The sequence below is a fragment of the Limanda limanda genome, chromosome 5 (genome assembly GCF_963576545.1).
Source record: "Limanda limanda chromosome 5, fLimLim1.1, whole genome shotgun sequence".
Lineage (NCBI taxonomy): Eukaryota > Metazoa > Chordata > Actinopteri > Pleuronectiformes > Pleuronectidae > Limanda > Limanda limanda.
Window position 1 is genome coordinate 13,417,469 of NC_083640.1, and position 21,293 is coordinate 13,438,761.

A 21,293-nucleotide genomic window follows, 5' to 3' on the forward strand; every position below is an offset into this window, starting at 1 on the left:
TGTCTAATTTACTGTACAGGTCTATATTTGTGTGTCTGTGTACAGTAACGATCGTCTGCCACAGCATTCATATCTTGTAACTGAAACACAGTGGGCAATAAGTGAACCACCATCCTGAAATAAATATAAAAAAAAGAAACATGTCTGTATTGTTTATAACATTAAAAAGCGTAGTTGAATTTGAACGATTCAGTTCGAGAGAGAGTGAGGTGATGAAGCCTGAATCAGCCATAGTGATCTTACTGGTGATCTGCCTTATCTGATTCCCCTCCTTCAAAGGAAAGTCATTCGGGAATCAAACAGGGAACAAAGAGAACACTCACACAATCTGTAGCTGCGGTGCAGAGGAGCCAAACCCTTTTGTTCGCTATGTTGTGTTTTGGGTGGATGTTCCCTTTAACGGGCGCAGTGCTACGTTCCCTTTAAGCAGAGCTCCACGACGTCACGGCATCAATGCGGAAGTATGGACGCTCGAAAGTAGCTGCTGGAGTTTGTTGACGTTTGACATGAAATTTGGTGAGTGACAGAGCGTGGGTTCTGTTACTGACAGCTAGCACATGTCATCACATGGGTACTCTTCATGTAAACCTACAGAGAAATGGTATTAATATCAAGCTAGCATGGTTGACGATGTTTGAATTAGCTAGCGAGGTGCTACTTTACACGAGCTAACTTTGCTAACTTGCTACACAGCCTGGAGGAAGTTTAGGTTTCCTCTTAACTTTTAATGGGTGTTCCGTCACTTTAATGTGAAGTAATTCCGAGTGTGTGTGTCACCTTCCATCGTCTAGTGCTGCTCGACTGTTGACGAGGTGCCATTGTTTTCCTCTCAGCGGGGTTGATGCTGGATCTCCGCGAAGAGCCGCAGCATGTTCCCCCGCGGCGCTGCTCCGAGGGGCCGCTCAGCCCACAGCCACGGCCCGCACCCGCCACCTCCAGTGACCCGCTACTATGATTACAACCACCAGAGGCCGGCAGCAGTCAGAAGGTGAGTCCGTGTGTGCTGGAGATCAGCAGCATCGGTGACCAGCAGTAAAGACACGATAAAGACTCTCTGGCATTTAATCTGAAACAGACTATAGGTTTTGTTATTTTTAAATCCCTTTAGTTTACAGTTGTTGAGGAAGCTTTTGGATATGCTTGATATTGGCTTTTAGTCAAACTTTATTTGATTTTATCCATTCTATTGTTTGTTGTTTTTTTCCTGCTCATGTGTCTTTGCCTAAGCATCTTTTTTCTTTAAGAGCAAGATTTTTCTTTAATTATGTCCCCTTAATGTGAAATTGTCATTTAGAAGGCCCTATAATCAACAGTTTATTGTCTGTAGCCTGGTTGATGCTGGCAGATTCCCCAAAGGCAGTTGCCATAGAAACCAAGGTCTTGGCACAGACCCTACTATAAAGTAGAGGATATGATAGACTCCGGTGGAGGAGGTTACAGCCTTAACAGCTAGTGTCTTACGGTAAAATAGTTACAAAAATCGTTCTGAAGAAGGACAGATATACAACTACATTTAGGTAAAACAGTCGTCACTCGTGTATATGGATGTAGCATGGTTCCATGGTACCTAGTAAGTATGAGATAGGATACTGATAAATACATGAAGAAATACCATAGAATGAACAAATCGTACAGTATCTACTATCATCTCTATTCTCCCGACCAAGCTTCAAAATGTTCATCATAGGTGAAAGTCTTTGATGCCAGGCTGTCCAGTCGTGTGTCTCAGTGTCGGAGCTAAGTTGTTGTAAACTGGAGTTTGTTATTCTGGGAGATAATAACTTTGTCTTCGTTGCAGTTTGATGTGCCAAGCGGCTCGTGCAGACAGATTCTTGTACAGTAAAACATGCTTGTCTTTTTGTAGCTTTAATGTTCCTGGTCTAGAGAGGTTACCCACATATGAATGGAAATCCGCACCATCTACCTCTCAGGTCGCCCCTCTGTACACAGCCCCCCAGAGCAACAGGCGCAAGTAAGTCATTTTCTTATTCATTCTCTCTCATGCTTATATCTCTTTAAACTCTCATCCATCATTTCAAAGTTTACCGTTTTAATATGTCTTATGTCACGTGTTTCCGGATTGGTGTCTTTCTTCCAGGAGGCAGAACGAGGAATACAGCCCCCATGTCGTGAAACGCCAATGCCTCGACTCCTCTACCCACCCAAAGACAGGGTCCACTTCAGTTCGCGCCCCTCCCCATTCTTGTTGTCCTGACCAAGTGTTTGCTGGGTCCTCGCAATCGTGTTTCTCTGGTTTTCATCCCAGCCCACACCCCAATCCCTGGCCTCAGGTGCCTCCTGTCCCAGAAAACCCCATCCGCCTGCAGACCTATACCAAGGACAAGGTACTGTCCCTGGCTACTATTCAGATGGTCTTAATCTGCAGCTAACATAGATCAAGTTAGACTATGTGTTTGTTCGTGCTTTGGTTTACTTAAGGCTACATGTGTTTGTGCCCTCAGCTGAGCACTCAGATGCTGGAGCTGTTTGAGGCATGTCAGCAGCAACTTTCAGATCTGACCTGGAAGGAGATGTGCAGAGCTCGGCTGCAGCAAGACATACAGCGAGTCTTTGCAGGTGTGTGTTAAACTATTATACCGTCACTCTCTGCTCAGATTTGCTCTTGTGATCTTTTGTAATTGAATGTGTTTCTGCCTGTAGCACGACTTTACTTGACTGGATCTTCCATGAGTGGATTTGGCTGCCGCAGCAGTGATGCTGATCTGTGTCTGGTCCTTCAGGTTCAAGTAAGTATCTCTGGCTCGCTGCAGCAAATGTCATAGTATATATCTAAAATGTACAGTCATATCTACTTTCACTTGGACACCTACACATTGTTTCTTGTTTCAGAAAAGACCTGATGCTATTAATGTGCTCTCTGTACTGCAAAAGCTGTTTAAAACACTCCGTGAGTAATAAGAAATAATTTTGCAAATATCCAATCAGTTTGAATAAGATATATAATATACGCTTTGAAAATGGAAACACTGTAATGCTATCTTACTACCATCTTACTTCTTATTCAGCTTTGCCTCTTTTTCTCCTCTGTCTCTGTATTCTCTGCAGCCTCCACTAGGTGGAGCTTTTTATACAGTTTTAAAAGGAGGTTCACGTTTGCAGCGAAAGGAAACTGAAACTAAAAGGAATCTAATGACTTGTTTTGATTTACAGCTTATGTCGAAAAGACCCAGCTAATCAGAGCCAAAGTGCCAATCCTCAGGTTCAAAGAAAAGGACAGGTAGAAGCAAAAGAGTTAAACATTGGAAGCTTTACTACATCAAATCAGAAAGTAGTCTGAATGTGAATCTGTCACTATGCCTCCCTCCTTTAGTAATCTGGAGTTTGATCTAAATATCAACAACCTAACGGGCATCAGAAACACATTCCTTCTGAGGAGTTACGCTTATGGTGGGTAAGAGTAAAATTTCAGTTTCTGTGGCAGTAACTATTCATCGTCTTTGTCCATGTCAGCTGTAGGAATGAAAATAAAGAGGTTCCTTGTTTCGATCTGCTGTGTTTGTTTGTGTTGTCTCTCACAGCTGATCTCAGGATAAAGCCCTTGATTCTCGTCATCAAGAAGTGGGCACGGCATAACCACATCAATGATGCCAGCAAAGGAACATTAAGCAGCTACACACTGGTGCTTATGATCCTGCACTACCTGCAAAGTCAGTACAATCACAGACGAAGAAAAAATCTGTTGTTTCCTCTGAACCTTTGATTGGAGTGAATCTCATGTATGTGATGTTGCTTTTGTTACAGCTCTTAATGAACCTGTCCTTCCTTCTCTGCAGAGGGACCACCCAGTGAGTGTGTTCATTGCTTATGTCATGTACATCTTTCTCTCAGAATCATAACTGTATGGCCATGAGTTGAGAGAGCGCCTCAGTATTTGTTGCATTCATGACGTCTAACATGGTGCACCAGGTGGAAAAAAACTGAAATACAAACTCCTTTACTGGCAGTGGGAAAAGAGTCAATCACCCTTTTTAGCGTTTGTACTCACATAAAAAAAAACAGCTGATACTTGCTTATTTCGTGAAAAGATGCACAATGTCAGGAAATTCACGAAATAAAATGTTTGCAGACAATTGTTTTTATGATGTAAAAGAGAACAACCATCACAAAGAAAAATATATTTAATAATGAAAAGCAGCTGTGGACAAAACTCAAGACCTTTTATAACTGTTATTAACTTTGACAGGTTATCATCCACATTTCAAATGGTTGTAAATCATTTCACACCTCCCTAATGTGCAGTGTGACCCAGTTTTGAGCATTTGTCCTGTGCCTTGATTTTCAGGAGTGTTTCAATCCCTTCATGGACATCGACATGGTTCCAGAGGCACCCAAACACATCCCCCCCTTCATCTCTAGAAACCAGTCTTCTCTAGGAGACCTGCTTCTGGGCTTCCTTAAATACTATGCCACAAACTTCAGGTATCTCCCTTGAACATCGCATTAATGAGTCTCATGTTTCAGATGCACCCACGGTTGCCTTTGCCTGCTCATGTCTCGCTCCCATTTCTCGTCTCCTGTCGCCAACATGTTCTCCCTCTTCAGTCCCCCTATCTTTCCTCTCCTTCCTCTATCCTGTTTCCTCTACTCTGGTGTCATGTTTCTGGGTGAGAGGCAGGAGCAGGTGGGACCTTTGGCCTCATGACATACAACGTCACTGTTTGCAGTATGTGTGTTCCCATGTCATGCCACAGTCAAGAGGTTGAACTAGAACTCACCACAAAAACATGCACTTATTTTTCCATTTTACAGAATCAAACACTCAAACAGGTCAAACTTGATGAGTGGTTTAGATGTTCATGCCAGTTGCAGGAGGAATATACAACTGCAGTACGGTGATTCTAGTTTTCCCTTGATGTTACTCCTTGGGAAAAAAATAATCGTAACAAAACCATTTGTAACAACAGCTCAAATGCATGAACTAAACAATTATATCTGAGAAGACTGAACTATGTGACAGTGAATGTTTAATTGGATCCTACTTTGTTCACAATACAAAATGTCTCTGAATGCATCAAATTCAAGGTACAATGAAGCTCCATCATTTAAGACTCAATAATAGAAAGACAGACAATAGACAGGCAGAAACTGTTGAAGAGAAAACTATTTCATCAACTTTCTTTCAGTAACTTTATGGCAAAGTAAGAATGAAAAGCCTTTGTTCAATGTTTGTAAAAAAGTTGATCATGTAACAAAAAGAAAAAAAGAGCTACTGGATATTATTATTGTCTCTGAGGAAGTCTCTGTTTTCATCCTGAACTGAACTGAAACTAACAGGTGCCCAGAATCTAAATAACTTTTGCTTGTTGGCATTAAAATGTGGATGTTTTGTAGCTGATTAGCTACAATCTGCAAAGTCACTGATGTGGTTCTTGAGGAACTTGTTCATTGTGATTAATTTCAGTGCTAAATTTCTTCCCTTTTTAACGTCTTGCAGGTGGGACAGACATGTGATCTCTGTTCGAGAGGCCAGAGCTTTTCCCAAGAACAACTCCAAAGAGTGGAGAAACAAATACATATGTGTGGAAGGTAAACATTTCAGTGGATGTAAAACGCTTCTGCCACCTCCACTTAATAATAACTGCAACCTGAGTGTCAGAAACTCATATTTAATCTGGTCGATGGTGTTTTGTTGCGTTTCAGAGCCATTTGAAAGAAATAACGTTGCCAGGGCTGTCCATGAGAAGATCAAGTTTGACACCATCAAAGATCAGTTTGCAGAGGTACATGCTAGTCCAGATAACTGTGCTCTTTATTTAATTTCCTTTCCATTAGCCGCTGTGTTCTTGTATAGGTTCTTCTCATCTGTTTCTCATCTCTCTGTCTGCTCAGTCATTTCGGATCCTCCGTGAGAGGAAGGACCTGGACTCGATCCTCCCAGTCAGCGCCGTCATTAACAGAGAGTCTGCAGGCAGGAGATGAGGGATTCCTCTAATTAGACGAGCTGAGTGGAGTCCTCTACCTCAACCCGACCATTTTCCCAGAAACGATGACAGACTTTTGGGATGTGCTGAGCGAGGAGCCGTGCTGCCTCTGCACCTCACAGCCCAAAACATTTCTGGGACGCTGAAAGTTGTGGCTGCTTTCATATCGGACACGTACAGTGTGTCCTGTGGCATCACCTTTTGAATATACTGCAGCGTCAAATGTTTTGCTGTCTTTCTTAAATTTTTGTTCCATAATTATCCAGAAAACAAGAGTGTAAATAATTTACAATATTTGTTGAGTGACACCAGAGAGCTCTGGAGTCGAAACCTAAACTGGTGACAGAGAGATGCACTGAAGCAGGATGATAATTGTTCATGTTACATGAGATGGTTATTGCTGCTACACCACTGGTCCCAATGCACATGGAAATCCTGGGATGAAGCTAAGTTTGTTAACAAAGAAAGAGAAGATGCAAAATCCACTTGCAAGCAGCTCATGTCTGAAGTGAGCTTAAATGGAATCAACTGTTTTCAGGTTTATAAAAAACTTATTTTAGTGGTCACAGATGTACTGAATAGTGTCATGGGAAATCTTGTTTCTGACGTATACATTTAAAATATACAGTATGAATATCCTATTGGGATCAACTTGTAACATCACAGCCTTTTTCTTGGTCAGTTTCTAAGTGATTTTGGCTTAAACACGAAATTCACTTTTTCTACCGCTACATTAAGGATCCTCTCTTTTTTAAATCATCACCTACTTTCTATTTCTGAGCTTTTTAAAGTGTTGTTTAGGTTTGAATGATTTTGAGGTGATCATTGAGGGCTGCAATGATGCCTCACTCTGGATTTGTCCACTCCTTTATCACTGAACCGGATGTTTTTGTATTATTTTTGAATAAGTGGTCAAAAACAAACCTTTTGATCTATGATGTTCTTGATTTATTCGGACAAGTACAGATTTGTTATTCGTTCATTTTCAGTTCACTTAATACTCACGTTATTTACAGAATTCACACTTGAGTGACTTAGTTTTTTTGTGTCTATAGCTTATATGTTTCCTCAGCTCTTTTTGTACATTACTGCCTTCCACATGTTTGTTTAAAAAAAATAAAATTTCTGAACATTTATGATGATGTCACTTCACATGTTTGACCTCTATGAGGCATCCTGTTTTCACGTTGTCCATCCGCGAATTCTTGTGAACACGATAACTTAAGAGTGCTTTGAGGGAACTTCTTCAAATTGGATGCAAACCTTTCCGTGGACTCAAACATGAACCGATTCTATTTTGGAAGTCAAAGGTTAAGCTCGCTGTGACCCGACAAAAACTTATTTGCCTTGTGACCTGATCTTAAGAACGTCTCAAGAGAATTATTTTAAATTTGGCATGAATCTTCACTTAATCTCACAGATGAAATGATGAGATTCGGGCTAAAGGTCACAGTGGCATCTCAAAACATGTTTTTGGACTCTTGAATATGGCATCTAAAGTCTGCCTTCAGGGAATTTCTTCAGATTTTGGCCAGTTGTCACTTAAAGACTAACTCATTACATCTCATTGGGGAAAGAGTTTGGGAAAAAAACCTGTGTTGACTGAAACTGCACTGGTTTGGGGAGGCATACAAACTTAGGGCGCTTATTCTAGTTTGCAGATGTACATTTGGTGCCTTGATTTAATGTACTAGGAGCTGTAACGTCATTCAGTGCATCACAGGTGCCTTTGATTCACGGGCCTTGAAAAAGGTTATAAAGCAAATGCACCTTTGGTTCAGCAGCCTGCTCTGACTGTCTATGCACTCATCGGTTTTTGTGACTTCTGCATCATGCCAGCTGAGCAAGGGGGGGTAGATGTTTGCATGGGGGGGGGGGGGTGCTTGAGCGTGGACCTCTTTAGCGTTGCCACCGGCAGCAGGGGGACCATGCAGGGGGGGTACTGTTTCAGCACATGTCCTATATTTAACTTGGGGGATTTTGATCTTAAAGGCACATACCCTCAGTCAGCTGTTGGACACTGGCAAACGCCTCGAGCTACATGGTGGCAATTCACTCAGATCTGTAACAATATTGTATAACAGGTTTAAAATCGGACTACTTGGATTTGGTGTGTTATTGCGCTTAACTCAACAGCAAGTGAAATGGACCCACTCTCTATCTCCACTCCCCTCTGTTCATTCCCCCACTCACGTCTATTTCTGTCCCTCGCTGAGTCAGATGGACAGCTCCCAACTTAGAATGACACAAACAGGCAGAGCAACTCTCCCCAATTCAGAGGAGCTGAAAACATCAAGACGACCGTGAAAAAGGAAACATACAGAAAAACAGCATTGGGAACTGCAGAGTGGAAGAGCCGGGAGGACGATAACAAGATGGAGGCGTGTGAGAGTCTGGAGCCGGAGATGACAGAGCTGCAGGAGCTTCAGTCTGAAGCCTCCGAGGCCGTCAGTCAGGACGATGAAGACGAGTTAGAGGAGCTGCAGAACAGGTGCTTCACTCACTTATCTGGACTTTACACACTGAAAAATCTCAATTGTGGATCAGTTTGGGTGAGGTGGGGTCTTTTCTGCTGGGAGATGTATGAATGGAGTCGGTGAGTGGAAGAACCACTTGTTTGTGGCCTTGTCTTGTCTCCTTGTTGAGAATGAGACCCATGTCACACAAAGAGTGCGTTACTTAATACTTAATATGACCATCTGTGATTCAGTTCAGAGCAAGAATTTAGAGTGTGGCAAGGCAGGTAGCTCTATTTGACTATTTGACATATTCACCATCCCATATCACCGATCTCATTTATCGTGTTTCATACTCAGTGCTGGAGCTATCCGTGACATGTCTTAAATAGTAGAAGACACCGATATGTTGGATGGATCTGTGAAGTCCAGGCATCTCTTCTCTTATATTACATGAGTGACGCTTTGGGATGTCACCTCGCTGTAGCCCCACTCCATGAAGCAAGTTGTACCAGGCTGTATTTTTCAGCTCATCCCTCACATTGGCAGCCTGGGCTTGAACACGTGGTCTAATGCTGGAGATTGACATGTCAAGTAATCGTCTTGGAGAAAGATCAGCGGGCATTCTGGTGTTGTCAGATTAGATTTTTCTGAATCACCTCAGTGCTGCGAACATGAAATAGGGCAGATGCTGCTCAGATATGTTTTGATTTGATTCATTGGTTTGTTCTCTGCTGGCATTTCCAAGAGGCGTGCCAGGAGGATCTCCTTTTGCACTCAGAGTGTTAAGTCATCCCCCTTCCTCCAGTGAATGGCACAAACAGCCTGATCTCTCCTTCCTCTAACTCTGTTCCATTTCTCCCTCCTTCAGTCTGCGAGAGGTTGTCCAGGACCAGTCAGTGAAGCCCAAACTGCAGTGCCTGATGGTGGATCCATCGTTCTCCATGGTGACAGTGCAGAGTGAGGACAGTGGTATTGTTTGGGAGACGGCCTCTAGCCGCTGCTCTACTCCCTGGGCCTCTGAGACAAGCTCCATCTCTGAAGGCTACAGCATGGATGGCTCTGGAGCCGCGGGGAAGATCACCATCGTCTTCGATGAGGAGAAAATAGTTCGCAGGAGGATTAGGTCTGGAGGAAGGAGCAGCAGACTGGGGGACAGGCTTAGCCGACCTGGCAGCTCGAGATCCACCTCAGCTCTGGGAGTGGAGCGACCGGAGATGATGGAGGTCTCTCTCCCTAACGTCAAAGAGGAGAAAACGGAAACAGAGCCAGACCTGGAAGAAATCAAAAACAAAGATCAGCAACTGTTTAGTTTGATTTCTGAGGGTTATGAGATCCTCAACATCAGGGTCCCCTCCAAACTTCCTACTGTGGATGAGGAGGAGAGCACGGAGCTGCACGACAATTTGTCTTATCTGGACCAGACTCCACAGATCAGGTCCCGAAACCCCCATGACTGGACACCAAATCACGTCCTGCCAGAGGAGGGGGAAGTATTGGGTTACCAAGAGGTACGTATCTGATTGATTTGAACAATTATTATGATGGGATATCTAATTTCTAATGCTAGTCCTATCATTTACGTAAATTAATTTGTCCTATAAGATGTTTATTTGGAGATTTAAAAATCACTATGTCCTGATTTGCTTATTTCTCCTCATCCCTCGGAACAGGACTCTTCTCAGCCATCAGCAGACACAAAAGCCGGAAACACACCCACTCAGAAAGAGAGCACCAGTGACTTTGACTACTTTGAGAATTTTACCCTTTTGGATCATGCAGTTCCTGCAGAACAAGTTCCAGAGCTGCAGCAGGAGAAACAACAGCCTCCAGTGAAACCCAAGGCAGAGGAGCAAACACCTGCAAAGGAGACGGCCACAGACAGCCCCTCTGCATCCGAAGACTCTTTTGTCTTTGTAACAGATGTGGATATGGTTGGAGAACACCTGGATGAGGTCTTTTACGGAGAAGGATCTCCTGCTGATGCACCGCAGCGGAAGGACGACGACGAGGCAGACGGAGGAGTTAGGATGAGGATGAGACGAGAGAGCCAGAGAATGATGAAGGAGGGCGGTTCGGTGTTGTTTGGGAGCGAAGAGACAACGCTCACACCCATCTATATCTCCGCTGGACCCCCGAAGATCATCGACCAAATCCTTCTGGAGGAGCCCACCGCCATGTCTTTCATGTACTCTGACCTCTACGAGGACGCTGTAGGCCAGCGGCTGAGGAGTGACGAGGAATACTCAGAAGCGGAGAGCGTCACGTCGGAGAAGTCTTACAAGAGACGTTTCTCGGATTCAGACGAGGCAGAAGGCTACCTGGAGAAGTTTATTTTGAAGGATGAAACTTCCACAGTGGAGGCCCAACCCGAGTCTGTGAAGGATATGAGGGTGGGGAGGATGATGTTTTCACAAACTAAGTTTGAGATGACAGGGTGTCTAACAAGGACGGTTGAAGAAGCAGAAATAGACAAGACAAAGACAGAGGAACCGAAGATAAAGGAGGTCAGAGCTGGAGATAGGAGAGACGATGTGCAATCAGCAACTTTTGAGGAGGAAGTAGAAGTAGAGGAACTCTCAATGCTGACTGGAGAGCTGGAAGAAGAATCAGTTCAGGGGTTTAAACTGAAAGAGGTTAAGGAAATGAAACATGAGGTAAAAAGAGACCAGGCCGAGCCCCAGACTAGCAGCACTGATGAACCACTTCCTGATATTCAAGAGGTGGAGAAGGAAGCAGAGCAAAACGAAAGAGAGAGTGAGGAGCAACAGAGAGAAGAGCACAAAGAAAGTATACAAATTGAGCAAAGCTTGACTGAAACCAAGCAACCATATCAGACACAAGAAGAGGTGGAAAAAATGCCTGAAGGGCTTGTGAAGGACAAAGATGAGACAGCAACTGAAGAATCAATTCATGGGTTTAAACTGACAGAGGTTAAGGAAATGAAACATGAGGTAAAAAGAGACCAGGCCGAGCCCCAGACTAGCAGCACTGATGAACCACTTCCTGATATTCAAGAGGTGGGGAAGGAAGTAGAGCAAAAAGAAAGAGAGAGTGAGGAGCTTCAGAGAGAAGAGCACAAACAAAGTGAGCAAAGCTTGACTGAAACCAAGCAACCATGTCAGACACAAGAGGAGGTGGAAAAAATGCCTGAAGAGCTTGTGAAGGACAAAGATGAGACAGCACCTGAAGAATCAATTCAGGAGTTTAAACTGACAGAGGTTAAGGAAATTAAACAAGAGGTAAAAAAAGACCAGGCCGAGCCCCAGATTAGCAGCACTGATGAACCACTTCCTGATATTCAAGAGGTGGAGAAGGAAGTAGAGCAAAAAGAAAGAGAGAGTGAGGAGCTTCAGAGAAAAGAGCACAAACAAAGTGAGCAAAGCTTGACTGAAACCAAGCAACCATATCAGACACAAGAAGAGGTGGAAAAAATGCCTGAAGGGCTTGTGAAGGCCAAAGATGAGACAGCACCTGAAAGCAACGAGGTGCCACAGAGGGACGTTCAATCAGAAATCCAAACAGAAACCAGTGAAGAGAACTTGTCTGAAGAGGCAGCTGCTGACACCAAGATGGAGGCTGCTGATGAGAAAACAACGACTGAGGCCAAACCAGAGGTCGTGGTCGAAGAAGAAATTATCACCTCGACCGAAACCTCAGGTGAACCGAAAACATCAGTTGAAACGTCACTGTGTGAGGAAACAGAAGACTTTCCTGAGGATGTTGGACCTGTGGAAGTCATCACCGACTGTGATAGTGCAGTGCAAGCAGTCGTGGAGGTAACTGAAAAAGCAGTGAATGAAAAAGAGATTCAAACCCAGGTTACGATTGATCTTCAGGAGGCAGCACATGATGAGGAGGCAGCTGCTGACACCAAGATGGAGGCTGCTGATGAGAAAACAACGACTGAGACAAAACCAGAGATCGTGGTCGAAGAGGAAATTATCACCTCGACCGAAACCTCAGGTGAACTGAAAACATCAGTTGACAAGTCACAGTGTGAGGAAACAGAAGACATTCCTGAGGATGTTGGACCTGTGGAAGTCATCACCGACTGCGATAGTGCAGTGCAAGCAGTCGTGGAGGTGACTGAAAAAGCAGAGAATGAAAAAGAGATTCAAACCCAGGTTCAGATTGATCTTCAGGAGGCAGCACATGATGATACAGCAGATTTTCCAACGGCAAGGCTGGAGGCTGCAGCTAAGAGCCAGTCACCAGAATTTGTGGCTGAAGCTCATCAGGAATCAGAGGTTAGAACCGAGATTTCAAGCGAAGTCGCAAAACCCGTGATCCTGGAGGAAGTCGAGGCGGATTCAAACGAAAAACATGGTGAAATCGATGAAGCCCTGCAGCAGCAACCAGAGGAGTCAATGACTGAAGTCAAGGCTAAAACACCCACAGACGACACTGGGACTGTAGTTCAAGACATGGTGAGTGTAGGTGACGAGTTGATCCTCCTCGTCCCCAAAGGACAAGCTGTAGAGATGGACATTGAAATCAGTCAGTGGTCAGACAAGACCCCAAGTGATGCACAAGCTGTCCCAGAACCTGATAGTGTATATGAGCATCTTGTAGCATCTGAAGATACACCAATGCCAATCAAAGAAACAAAGACAGAGAATCAGTTGGAATTAGAACCAGAAGTCCATGAAAAGGTAGAAGAACCACTTGAATATGACTTAGACAGAGCGTGCTCACCACCTGCTCCTGAGGAGGAGGTCGACACAGAGGAGAAGAAGACAGAGGAGGAGGTAGATGAAGACGAGGGTGTCTTTTCTCCTCTTAGGACCTTTACTCCCCTGGAGGATTTATCTGGGCTGCAGGGAGAGGATATACCACCAGAAGAGCCAGATGTTGAACTGAAGGCCGAGGTGAACGAAGCAGCAGATGGCCCAGAAGCAATCAGTATAATCCAGGATGTAGCTCCAGATGTTGATCTGCAAAGAGAGGATACAGAGAAAAAGATGGAGCAAGATGAGGTGGTTGAAGAGGCTCCAGAAGCTCCTGTGGAAGAGTTGGAATATGAGGTGATTTCTAAACAGGATGCAGAGGAGATGCCTGAATCGGAAACACAAAGAGATGCAGAGGAATCCAGTGCTGAGTCTGGCCAGATCAGAGAGGAGAGAAGGGGTGTAGAGATGAAGATGGAGGAGGAGGAGGAGGAGAAAGTGTCCCCAGAAGAAGAGCTGATCGAGGCTGACTATGACATCATCGATGCTGAGGAGGAGAATCAGGCCCGACTGGCTGCTGAGCTGCAGGGGATGGACTGGTTCTGTCTCACCTGTGGATGTCTGCTGCCAGAGGACGAATGTGAGTCAGGGAAACATCAGAGCCATGAGGTGATGTCGGTGGACAAAGCGTATGACCAAAATAAGGTAGTGTACAAAGCACATACTGCCTATGTTGTGATCTGTATGTATGGTGTTTTAAATGTACAGTTTTACATGTTTGCAAAGGGCAACTTCACTGAAATAACACATGAAGATCAGTTTACTTGTCATTATGAGTTTCTAACAAAAGATTATGTTCAGTTACACTATGGGGAAACAATGAAATATGAATGAATAATGAACCACTAGACTTTAAGGAAGACCCATATGAACACATTGAATGGTTAGAAGAGAAAACATGTTTTTCCTTTTCGTCTGTCCGTGGCCTCGGAGGGTCACAGCGTCTCCCAGGTGTTTGAGTGCTTCAGCGGCTCGTGGCTGAAACGTCACAGCAGCAGTTTCCATAACTTACAGCAGGCTGTAATCAAATTGCAGGTCATCATCATACTAATACGAATAATACCAGAATTATTACACACGGCTATGATAGTCACGGTTTTTACTGGAATTGGTTTGAATCATCATATAATAAACTGGTCCTATAACGGTTGGATATAACTTTTCCACTCATCCTGGCAAGGTTGTGTTTCCCTCAGGCTGTGGCCAAGCACATTGAATTGTTGTGATGTAATGCTCCACTTTGATCTGTGGAAAGGTCCAGTGTGTCATCATCAAGCAGAGACTGAGATGTGATCTGTTCCCACACACACATACCCACAAACAAACACATACACACAATGTTCTCGCTGTGGAGTTCCTTAGGATCAGCACAGGGTCATCCACATTTTTATTTAAAATATGTTATTACACCAATCTAAAAAAATGTATTACCCCCAGTTTTCAAAAAGCTATAATTAGAGAACGCTCCTCAGTTTGATGCTACATTCATCAGGAGAGAAAATATTCCGTTTTGAAACATTTGTTTTTATATAAATCTATGAAGATGTATTTGAAAACATACGATAAACAATCACAGTAAGATATTTGGCATCTAAATGATGGGAAAGCTGGACCAAACTGAGAATGATCAGATGTCAGTTCCAGATGAAATCTGAACCTGGTCTGGTGCCTGTGTGATGTTGTATTTATAAGAAACACTGACAGCCTGTAAACTGTAAATAAGAAGCAGATCAAAGCTGTGATACAAGTCTGACCTCACTCAGACACTACACCGAGTGGAACATCAGTGGTGACAAGTTTACCAAGACAGCTTAGCAAACCTGTCTCCAGTCCAGTTCTCAGCTATACACTCCGACACGTCTCCAGACATGCATGTCTGCAAGTGTGCCCTCACACTCTCCTCTAGACACACACTCACCTGTTCTCCACAGTCTAAGTGGAGAGCAGTCGGCTTTACGAGGATCAGAGAGCGATCTACTGAATCCTCCATGATGATTCCCCTTAAAGCTGCTGGAGGCAACTTTTTGACCTAAAGATTAACCTGTGTCATCAGTCGAAATAACAACAGTAAGAAGGAGACTCCATCTCCCACACATTGTTCAGATTGCCTTTGCAAAATTCATGTTTCAGAAGCAAATGAATGAATTTAATCACTAGTAATACTACAGAGACAGTCTAAGTTTGGTGCAGCTTTCAAAACTAAGGCTCTCACTCTTGATATATAAATATATAAACATGTACATATATATATATATATATATGCCTGGTGATTTACGAATACATGTTTGTATAACAGGAGAAGCTGAGTGACTGGATCTCAGAGCTGCAGGGTCAGTCAGAGAACATTGAGGACTTGGTGTCTGAACTGGAGCTGGCCTACAACTCTGTGGAGGTGAGGCGTGTTCACTTAATGTCAAACACATTTCATTTTCTCTTGCTCTAGTGTTTGTAGGATCCGATTAATATTCATTGTTTAGCATGACTTTTCAGCAGTACATAATTTTACCAGAGAACGTTTGTGAAATCAAAGTGCCTTTGTGTCTTGGTCACTCTCCTCGCCACCAGGACCAGTGTGTGGATGGCGAGGTGGCGATGCAGGCACAGAACGAGGAGATGATGGCTCTGGTGATGGAGCAGTACAACAACATGTCCGTCAGCATGGAGGAGGAGAAGAAGGCCAAGCTGGAGCAGTTGTACGACCAAATAGTCTCCTTCCAAGAGAGCATTGACACCACCAAGGTCACGCTGGAGACCACGGCCAGAGAGGCCGAGACAGACGCACGGGTGAGTCCTGGAGATTGATTAGACCATTGGTGTCTTGATTGGACAAAGATTGGTGATCAGGGTTTGAGTCACACTTCTGATGAACCCCTCTTCGATCTGTTCTCCTATTAGTCTCCTGAGGACATTCGTGCAAGGTAATGTCCGTGAATGGAGCGTGAGCTAGTGTGGTTTTCCTAACAACTAAATAATGTTGATGGATAGAGATAACCAGTGCAGCATGCTGCTTGACCAGCAGGGATATACCATTACTGATTGAGTTGGGGTGTAGATTTTGATTTCACAAACCAAGCTCGACCTATAGCAAAGACAGGTTATGCCATTTGCTCGTTGTTGAGCCAGAAGTTAAACGTTGTGGTCGTGTGTTTAGGCTCGATGCAGCTCTAGACTCAGCCATGTCACTGGAGCTGGGTCCCAAGGGACTCCTGGTGTTCGAGGACTACGCCAAGGGCAACACCTCCAGCTCACACGTTGAACATCGCAAGGGAATCCCAGGTCTGTCTAATACAGACATCTCTTTACAGATACATGTGAATCCACATGAAGTCTAGTGTCATGCATGTGTGTTTTGTTCTGTGCCTCAGTGCCTCAGAGGCCCACACTGCAGCCCCAGGAGCCAGGCTCAGCCACCAGCACCAGTGTCACTGTTTACTGGAAGGTCAACCCTGGAGATATCATAGACTGCTTCCAGGTCTACTGCATGGAGGATCCACATGGAGGTAAATACTGTCTGACATTTGTATAGTTTTAATTTTGTGTGTGTTTAAAAAATATGTATTTTACTGTATTAATGTTGTTCTTTTATCTGGCGTATGGTCTGGCTTCTGGGACTTGCTAACTTTGTACTTACATGTCTTTTGTGAAGCACCTTGTTACTCAGGTGTTATAGAAATATAATTGTTTTTATTATTATTATTTAAACTATGAAAATAGTGGGAAAAGTTGTGTTTTTTGTATCAACTTATTTAGACTTACAGCTCTGAACTTGATAACATGGTATGATGATGATGACCTATCTTGAGACAAAAAAAATAAACGTTTGTTCTTTCTTAGTTTTATATTGTATTATTATATTGTATTATTTTCCAGTATTTGTAGTGGGTATAGTTCTCTTGATATAATGCTTCATGCTTATATTGCTGTTGTCCACAGCTGTGTCAGAGGAGTACCGTGTGACAGTGAAGGAGAGTTACTGTGTCTTGGAGGAGCTGGAGCCTGATAAGACATACAAGGTGTGGGTGATGGCTGTCAACTACACAGGCTGCTCTCTGCCCAGCGACAGACTCGCCTTCACTACCGGTCAGTGCACAACCACTTTAACTTTTTGATCTAGAGTTTAGATATCTGTCGCATGACATATCAATGTTTATCCAGGCAGAAGCACTTTGTCTATTGTCTCAGCTCCTCATTCTCCCTCTGGCAGCTCCATCAGTGCCAGTGATTGACACAGAGCGCTGTACTATCATGTGGGACTCGGCCACGCTGAGGTGGCAGAAGCAGACCCCCGGACAGAGTTACACTCTGGAGTACTGCCGTCAGTATGACCTGGAGGGAGAGGGGCTCAGGTGCGTCTCTGAGACCATGCATGATCTGACCTGGATCATTTGTTTGTAGCACTGTTTTAATCTGATAGGTAGTTGAATCAGGAAAATGATGTAGCTGAGATAAGATAAGATCAGATGATCCTTAATAAGTTCTACTGTGTTACAGCAGTAAAGATGACAGAAACATCAGTGAAATTCATAAATAGGTAAATATACCAAATAAATATATATTTTTATTTAGAAATAGAAAGAAATATATCCACATTGTAAACAGAATATATTAATTAGGCAGAAAAATGCAATGATTAATTCGAAAAGATATTTTGTTATTATAACTTGGAAAATTACTATCTGATAATGAGTTGTAGGTTAAAATGTCAGGCCATGACCCAGTGGTGGAGGAAGTATTTATACATTACAATATAACCGTAATACACATACCGTGTTATACCTGCACTTCTTTTCTTAGACTGTTGCACTGTTTGTATTTTGTATTGTTTTTGTGACTGTTCGTATTTTACTGTTTTGTTTTGTGATGTGATTCTGTGTAAGCACACTGTGAGCCACTTTACCGAGTCAAATTCCCTGTTTGTGCAAACTTACTTGGCCAATAAACCTGATTCTGATTACAAAAGTAAACGTACAAATAAATAGCCTCAAATTTACTCAAGTAAAAGTACTACTTCTTGTCTAAAGGTAAGTAGCTACTTGCTTTTTAAATATACAAAATTGTCCCCAATGCAACAGCATTATGTCTGACTCTTATTGCTGGCCTCTGAATCCAGTGATGCTGCTGCTCTCATACATTAAACCTTTATGCTGTACAATGGTTTAAAATGTGTTTGTGTGTTTGTGTGTGTGTTCCCAGAAGTATCTCAGGTATCAGGATCTGTGAACAGAGGGTTCTTCTGCAGCCCAATGAGAATTATCTATTTTACATCAAAGCTGTGAATGAGACTGGAGCCAGCGAACAGAGCGAGGCAGCACTCATCTCCACTAAAGGTTAAAAAAAAAAACAGACACTTTAACTGTTTTTGTTGTTGTTTTTGTTTTTAAAGTTCTCTTCTGTTACATGTTCTTTCTTCCAGGTACAAGGTTCCACCTGCTGAAGGCCTCGGCTCACCCTGCATTGGAGCTTTCAGAGGACCAGACTGCTCTGCACTTTTCCCAGGACGCACGTGAAAACATGCCACCCGAAGACAAACAGTGAGTTTAAAGGTCCAGTGTTTACGATTTAGGTGGAAGGAATCTATTGTCAGAATATAAGTATACACAAATGCTAGTGATGTTTTCACTAGTGTGTTTCTTCTAAATTGTACAAATTGTTGTTTTTATCCTAGAATGGGCCCTTTATATTTAAATACTTTATATTTACATCAGGAGCGGGTCCACTCTACTGAGGCCGCCATGTTTTTTACAATAGCCCAAACTGGACAAACTATAGACCTTTTGAGTTTTTATGACAACTAAATGCTACCACAGATTCTCTTTCATATTTGGAAGGGGAGGGTGAGGTGAGAGGTATTCAGCTGCAACATACAACATCACAACTAGATGTCCCGACATTTCACACACTGAACCTTTAACACAGTTTCTATAACCTCTACTTGAGGAAATGTTTCATGAACATGTGTAAACCTTTAGTGATTTTTTGTCGAGGTGTCCATCCGTCCTGGGTGAGTTGCTGTCAGCACGAGGGCGTTACTACTGGGAGACGATTGTCTCAGGAAGCACAGCGTACAGACTTGGAGTGGCGTACAGCGCAGCCAATAGAGACAGCTCACTGGGGGAAAACAGCCAGTCATGGTGTTTGCAGTGTGTCCCTACACCCTCAGGGTAAGCATACCTCTCCCTTCTTATTAAAGATACCTCACATCATCTCTCTAAATCTTCTGTTTGTCTTTGCAGTTGCAGATATCAGCTGCTCTACAACCAAGTTCAGTCCAGCGTGTTTGTGATTGAGATGCCGGAGCGAGTAGGTACCCTCCTGGATTACCAGCTTGGTCGTCTGTCTTTCTACAACCCCCTCAGTGGTCAGCTTCTGGGGACGTTCAGTCAGCGCTTCACCCAGCCATGCCACCCCGCTCTGGCCCTGGAGATGCCGGGCAGTCTGGAAGTCAGGATGGTGCTGGAGGTGCCAGAGTTTACCAAGGAGAGTTAGCTCCTACCCACCTCACACACTGAAGAGTTTACACTTCATGATGGACAATATCACTTTATTTATGTTTTTTTTTAATGACCACTATTCTACCGAGAAGAGCACAGATCTGACAGGACATAAAATATATTTAAATCCACAGTCAAGCAGGAAGACACAAATGGATCCTACTCATTTAAAGAGCGCCATTGATTTGTTGTTTTCTTGTTTAAAGGGCCCATATTGTCTAAAACACATTTTCTGGGCTTTAACTATCCGTTATTACTTGAAGGGGTCAGTAGGGACCCTCAAAGTATGAAAAAGGTCACTGCGCGGACTTTTGCACTCAGTCCATTCTAAGAAATATGTTGTTGAAACGTCTCGTTTCGTACTTCCTCCCCGTTATGATGTCATTCGGGATCGCACTCGTCTCTCAGCCCCTCCCAGCCGGTACCAGTCCAGCCTACAAACCCATCACCCCCACTCCCAGACATGTTGCTGAGCTAGCAGCTTGCTAGCAGCAAACAACACTGAAGAAACACTGCAGTGTGGAGGGATGCAAGGAAGAGAATGTGTCCGTTCACATTCCTCCTAAGAACGTTACTGTTCGAGACCAGCGGGTACGCTTTATTATTGACGTGCAGTGTCGCTCAGTACGAAGTAACCTAGACATATACTCCGTACTGAAACTCCGTGCTGTAACTCAGAACTTATTTCGTACATTGGCGAATGTCCTGCTAAAACTTGAACAAACATGAGGACGGTGTAACTTACCGTTCAGAAACATCCGGTTGTAACCGACTGTAAAATGTGTCTTCTATAGCTGCAAACATACGACGTGTCTTTCAGCTGTGTTTACCTGAGCGAAGGTGCCAGAATGAGACCGTTGATGGGCCTGATCGCGGGTCACTCATAGTACAGTCAGCCAATCAGAGGAGGGGCTCAAGAGGCAGGCGAAAACCGTCTGTTCTGTCTGCAGCTCCAGAGAGAAGCAGAAGAGAGGACACGGAAACACACATAGCTAAAGTTATTTCGGCTTTAAACCACTGATATATCATTTTAGGGGTACCAGTACCTCAAATTAAATCCCAGAAAGGTATAAAATATGGGCCCTTTAAAGGAACCTGATCAGCATAGAGCTCAATTTCCTGTGATTGAGCTAAGGAAGAACGATATGGTCAAAAATTATATAAAGATAAAAAAAAGGCTCATATTAGTTGATAAATAAATATTTAGATAAATCTTACATTATTATGTCTTAGGTTTAAAGACGGATTTTGCTCCTGAGTGAAGGATGTGGTTTTAATCTCTTCTTTATGGACAGAGAATAAAAAACACAATGAGGTAAATTAGGAGTTATGCCTCTTCACTGTGCCTGCACAATGTATAGTCATTATAGAGCTATATATGTGACTTTTGCCATTTTGCTATTAAAATGACTTTGTGATAATTATTGATATGGTTTTATTGCCAAGCCTTAGATCAAACACAAATGAAAACCTGCAGAAATTAAAACTGTTATTTTGCAAATATCAAAGAGAAGCAAGTGTGCAACACAACTGGATTTCAAACCTAGTGCCTTGACATTTTTTTTCACCGCTGAACATCTTGTATTTTGTTTTGTTGAGGGAGAAGTGCATTTTTTTGTGGATCATTCTGTAATTATGGCCGTAATGTATGTTTTGTAAATGTTTGTTGATTTA

The 21,293-nt window shown here is 43.2% G+C and overlaps 2 protein-coding genes across 3 annotated transcripts; both read left to right on the forward strand.

The window, feature by feature from the left end:
• Window positions 1-446: 446 nt before the first annotated feature.
• On the forward strand, window positions 447-7,076 carry tent2 (terminal nucleotidyltransferase 2). Of its 2 annotated transcripts, none has more exons than XM_061071194.1 (15): window positions 447-516; window positions 792-988; window positions 1,865-1,972; window positions 2,099-2,345; window positions 2,463-2,577; window positions 2,662-2,747; window positions 2,851-2,908; window positions 3,172-3,238; window positions 3,332-3,408; window positions 3,540-3,668; window positions 3,763-3,806; window positions 4,304-4,440; window positions 5,456-5,547; window positions 5,662-5,741; window positions 5,851-7,076. In XM_061071194.1, the coding sequence occupies exons 2-15, from the start codon at window positions 870-872 to the stop codon at window positions 5,938-5,940; spliced, it is 1,449 nt and encodes a 482-aa protein (XP_060927177.1). In that variant the 5' UTR covers window positions 447-516; window positions 792-869; the 3' UTR covers window positions 5,941-7,076. The 2 variants fall into 2 exon arrangements, with proteins under 2 accessions (XP_060927177.1, XP_060927178.1); XM_061071195.1 differs by having other exon boundaries at window positions 449-516; window positions 834-988.
• Window positions 7,077-8,317: 1,241 nt separating this feature from the next.
• cmya5 (cardiomyopathy associated 5) lies at window positions 8,318-19,614 on the forward strand. Its single transcript, XM_061071150.1, has 15 exons — window positions 8,318-8,433; window positions 9,270-9,909; window positions 10,072-11,055; window positions 11,170-13,504; window positions 13,700-13,773; window positions 15,425-15,520; window positions 15,694-15,916; window positions 16,252-16,404; window positions 16,494-16,628; window positions 17,062-17,208; window positions 17,333-17,474; window positions 18,322-18,455; window positions 18,542-18,641; window positions 19,098-19,289; window positions 19,362-19,614. The coding sequence occupies exons 1-15, from the start codon at window positions 8,318-8,320 to the stop codon at window positions 19,612-19,614; spliced, it is 5,724 nt and encodes a 1,907-aa protein (XP_060927133.1).
• The last annotated feature ends 1,679 nt before the right edge of the window (window positions 19,615-21,293 follow it).